This window comes from Salvia miltiorrhiza, chromosome 5 (genome assembly GCF_028751815.1).
Source record: "Salvia miltiorrhiza cultivar Shanhuang (shh) chromosome 5, IMPLAD_Smil_shh, whole genome shotgun sequence".
NCBI lineage: Eukaryota > Viridiplantae > Streptophyta > Magnoliopsida > Lamiales > Lamiaceae > Salvia > Salvia miltiorrhiza.
In genome coordinates this window covers 56572241-56576854 of record NC_080391.1, presented here as the reverse complement: position 1 = coordinate 56576854, position 4614 = coordinate 56572241, and the positions used below count along the sequence as shown (strand labels likewise).

Below are 4614 nucleotides of genomic sequence, written 5' to 3'. Positions count from 1 at the left end.
CCAGAATACATCACCTTTTAATTTTGTTGCAAATTGCACACGCGTTGACCATCACCTTGATCGGTGTTGACGTGGCACCGGAATTTTCAAACGTGGACTCACCGGAATTCAAAACGACGTCGTTTTGAGTGAATATCAATTAAAAAAATGAAAAATCGTTTTGAGCCCTAATTCATCTTCTCCCTCACTCCAGCACCTCCTCCCTCACTCCAGCGCCGCCTCCTCGTCGCCGCCTCCCTCACTCCCCGGCGATATGGTTGTGGCATTAGGTCCGGGAAAGTTCTACGGCAGCAGCCTGCCGCGGCCGCGCTTCTACACCGACGTCAAATTCAACGAAGAGAGGGTGGATCCGCCGCCCTCCGTCACGGATCCGCTCATGGCGTGGGCGGAGGAGGCGCACTGGTCCATGGGCGGCCTCAACGTCAAGCGCCACCGCCTCCAGACGCCGCCCCCTGCCGCTGCCACCACAACCGGCGCCTGCAGACGTCTGGTTCTCTCTAGTTTTCCGGCAATAGCAGCGGCGAGTGAAGCCCTCCAAACCGACTCCCCCTCTCTCTTTGGTCTCTCCCAGACCACCGGCGCTCCTTGCGCCGCCTCCCTCCTAAATCCAATGACAGTGGTGGCGAGAAGCCAACCACCGCCTGAAATTCCCGCTAGCAAGCCGTGCCCTAGATCCCCAATTCACCAGCTACCACAAGCTATTTCTGACAAATCAATTCCCGCTGGTTTCTCAGATTTGTGGAATTCAAGTACAACAGTTCGATTCTGAATTTGTTCATTTTTGCTGGGAATTTGAGTAGTGATGAAGTGGAGAGAAAGGGGGAAAAGAAGAAATTGGTGAAGGGAGGGAGGAAGATTGGGGCTGCGGTGGTGGCTGCCGCCTCCGGAATTAGAAGCTCGCCGCGGTTGTCGAAGATGCGTTGATTGAGTTTCAGGCGAAGGTGTTCGACGATTTGCGGTGGTTTCTGGAGTAGCTCGCCGGATTCTGGAATGGCTTGTGGTGGTGGAATGGCTCGCCGGATGCTCGCCGGAAAAGTAAAGATTTTTTTTTTATTTTTTTTAATTCTTCAAATTATCAAAACGACGTCGTTTTGCTCACGTGGCTTGCCAGCGTGTAAAAAAAGCCACGCGGTTGTCCATGTCATCGTCGGTCAAACTTAAGAGTTGCCGGAATTTTCGCCGTGTGCAATTTGCAACAAAATTAAAAGGTGATGTATTCTGGAGCTAATTTTAAAGGTGATGTGCAATATGCAAATTTGAAAATAGTTCGTGTATTTTCCGGCTATTAACCCTTTTGTTAAATATATGAACAATAATTCAGGTCATAAACTGTGATCTTCAAGAAAGCCATCACATGCAATGTAATCTTGTTCATCACAATTTACAACACATATTAGGCCTTCTTCTACCATTTAGCCTAATGTGTGTGAGTTTTGTTACAAATAATTGGGAAGAATGAGACATATTTTTGTGAATTTCTCTAAACATTTCTCCATAATCTTATAATCATATGTTCATTTGGCCTCTATAGTCTATAACTAGTGTGATTCGAATTTACAAGATATTACAATCGGCAAATCAGGAAACAGTTGCAAACTTACAGATGAAGTGGATGATTTTGGTGCATATCATCATATATAGATCTGACATTATTCTAGGGAAATATACATACATACCAACCGAGACGCGCTGCTGCATCGCAACGAGCAAGGACATCAAGAGGGACGGGTAGGCAAGTCGCGCCAGGTATCTGCAAGGAGCATCGCCCTATCACGAGAGGATGCTGAGAGTTGCTGGAGAATAACATTCTTCACATGAGCAGCGGCTCTCTCTCCGGCTCGGGTGGCCAGCTCCAGGTACACCACGGCCTTCATCATATCACCCTCCTAGCATCAAATTATACCCGGTTCATCACGTGCCAGATCAACGAGATATGCTAAAGAATAAAGGCTAATCCAACGTATCCTAAAACACCCGATAATAGTAGAATCTAGTCCTTGTTTTTAAAGAAAAAATGTATGGTCGCAACGACTTAGCAGAACTACAAGCATTTCTCTATCTCATGAGAAACCACTCTTATGATAAGCTCAAGAGAAAAGATGGCATTACTTACAGAGAAGAGACCAAGTCCGTGCTCAAATTGAGCTTTGCTGTGGCCATGATCAGCAGCTCTCTTCATCCATTTTCGAGCCAATCGGTGAGACTGCACCAGACCTTCGCCCATCAAGTAGCAAAGAGATGTATTGTACATTGCACGCACGTATCCCCCTTCCGCTGCTCTTAGGTACCAACGAGCCTGTCATAAGTTTAAGAATCGAGGAAAAGAAGATCTCTTACTCTCATATGCATTCAAGTAGTCATAGAGTTTTTGGATATGTACAACCCCGAACAATGATATCAAAGTATTATAAGCTCAAGATCGCTTCAGGAAGGTATAATCCAACGACAAACAACCTCAATACACACATATAAGATGAGCAGTGACTTTTATTGAGAAAAAACAAGCTCCAACGGCTAAAAAGAACTCTGTGCACGTGTCAAATGTGAAGTAAAAAAGGATGGGAAATACCGCTTCTGGAAGACTCCGTCCCACCCCTCGACCTTGGTGCAAACAAAGTGCAAGTTGGTATTGAGCACGAACATGGCCAGCAAAGGAAGCCTGGTATAACCATCCAATCGCCTCTCCGGTCTTAGAAGGATGAGCTGCAGCATATAACAAGACACGATTAGAAAAGCAAAAGGATCGTATTCTTCTGCAACTCCCAATCTTTGAAGTACTCCTTCTCTCTAGATTGTTATAAAACACTCCATCCACCCCAAACAAAAAGCCGCAAACACGCCCCTCGTTTCAAAGCACCAAAACGCGGGAGCTGGGCAGTATAGACCTGAAGGACTCTCAATATCCATCTACCGGATGCACGAGCACAGATAACGCAACACATTACCATTTGCTATGGCCTAATTCACTAAAACTTAACCAAGCATTGTTCTTGTGTTCAACATCACAATCATATCCCAATTGAATTTTTACTCCATTTATTCTTCTTATGATCAAGATCATCGTCTCACAGTTCGTTATCCATTTTAATCATAGAAGAAAATCAAACACTTAATCCCTCACATTAACAACATAAATGAACAAAACCAACAAACACATTCACCAATTTCACTACATCATGAGGCATCATGTATATATATAATTCATCATGAATATATATTATGATCAATTGGGGGGAAAAAACCCTAAAAACGAAAAATTAAGAAAAAATCGATACCTTGCAAATAGCAAATGGCCAAATTACACTGTCCAGTAGGATCACCGAGCTCCGCCGCCAGCCGATACCAAGCAATCCCCTCCTCCTTCTTCCCCATCTCCCAATAAATCAACCCGGCGTCCACCATCGCGAGCGTGGACCCACGCGCGGCCCCCTTGAGGAAGGAATCGAGCGCCTTCCTCGAATTGGCCTTCACCCCGCCGCGGCCGTGCTTGAACCGCTTCCCCCACTTGAGGAACACCATCGCCTCGCGAAGCGGCTTCAGCGCGTCCCTCCACGCCCGGCACACCAGCGACGCCGTCTTCAGGCTCGGCAGCGCGAACGGCGCCGCGATCCTCGCCAGCACGTCGTACGGCAACGCCGAGAAATCCGATCCCTGCGGCGGCGGACGAGGCGGCGATTTGGGGCCCGAATTGAAGAACGAGAGGTGGGGTTTGGAGGGTTTGGCCGGAGTTGGGGAGTCATGGGGCTTCCTGAAAAAGGGGAGCGATGCGAAGTGATGGTGGCCTTCGGAATTGCACGGCCACGTCATTTGCTTCATCGCGGGGAGCTCAGCGGCGCCGGCGGCCGGCGGCGAGAGGTGGCGGTACAGCTGCGTCAGACGAGCTTAGAGTGCGTGTGTGTTCACAAAATATTCAATAATAAATCATACTGAGAAATATATTAATTAATTAAATTAATTAATTGGTCAATTTATTTTTAAGAAAAGGTCGGTTTTTATTTAATAAAAAGGATGACCTATATAAGTTGACTTAGGGGGGTGTATTCGTTGTGGAGTTTAATAGATTTCTATGGATTTTAAAAGTCTGGGTGTATTCGTTCCAGACTTTTAAAAGTCTGCAGAAATCTGGGTGTATTCGTTCAAGACTTTTAAAAGTCCATATAAATCTGGGTGTATTCGTTTCAGACTTTTTAAAATCCATACAAATCTAGGTGTATTCGTTATTCCATTGACTTCAAATCCGGAATGACTTTCATGAATTTCATCCAAAAAATACACACGACGAAATCCGGCCAAGAACCACGAGAATTGAAATCCATGAAGTTTTAAGCGAGCGCTGAGTTCCAGCGCCCGCGACCAAAAAGCCAGCGAGCGCTGGAACTCAGCAATCGCTGGGTTCCATTTGTCTTCTCACTGATGGGCAGCCTTTGACCACAGCGATCGCTGGGTTCAATCGCTGGAAAATTACTCAAGACCATAATCGCCTTTGACCAGGCAAGATCAATATCGAGGTATATCTATTCAAACGCTGCTGTCATAAACATGATGAGACGGTACACATATGGAATGGATTTAGTTGATCTGGGAACTACGCAGTCATTTACTAATTTTATGACA

The 4614-nt window shown here is 46.0% G+C and overlaps 1 protein-coding gene across 1 annotated transcript; it reads right to left on the bottom strand.

Moving 5' to 3' along the window:
• Positions 1-1465: 1465 nt before the first annotated feature.
• Positions 1466-4021, bottom strand: LOC131025330 (F-box protein At1g70590). The gene is made up of 4 exons (XM_057955057.1): positions 3276-4021; positions 2570-2703; positions 2114-2296; positions 1466-1886 (listed from the first exon to the last, which is right to left on the bottom strand). Exons 1-4 carry the CDS (start codon positions 3814-3816, stop codon positions 1716-1718), a joined length of 1029 nt encoding a protein of 342 aa, XP_057811040.1. The 5' UTR covers positions 3817-4021; the 3' UTR covers positions 1466-1715.
• Positions 4022-4614: the final 593 nt, after the last annotated feature.

What these genes read in the sequence shown, in the direction of transcription:
- LOC131025330 (XM_057955057.1), bottom strand. Translation starts at nt 3,816, where the DNA reads ATGAAGCAAATGACGTGGCCGTGCAATTCCGAAGGCCACCATCACTTC. An exon ending in GACGGAGTCTTCCAGAAGCG is followed by an intron (nt 2,297 to 2,569) that starts GTATTTCCCATC and finishes AACTTATGACAG; the next exon opens with GCTCGTTGGTACCTAAGAGC. An exon ending in ACGGACTTGGTCTCTTCTCT is followed by an intron (nt 1,887 to 2,113) that starts GTAAGTAATGCC and finishes ATTTGATGCTAG; the next exon opens with GAGGGTGATATGATGAAGGC.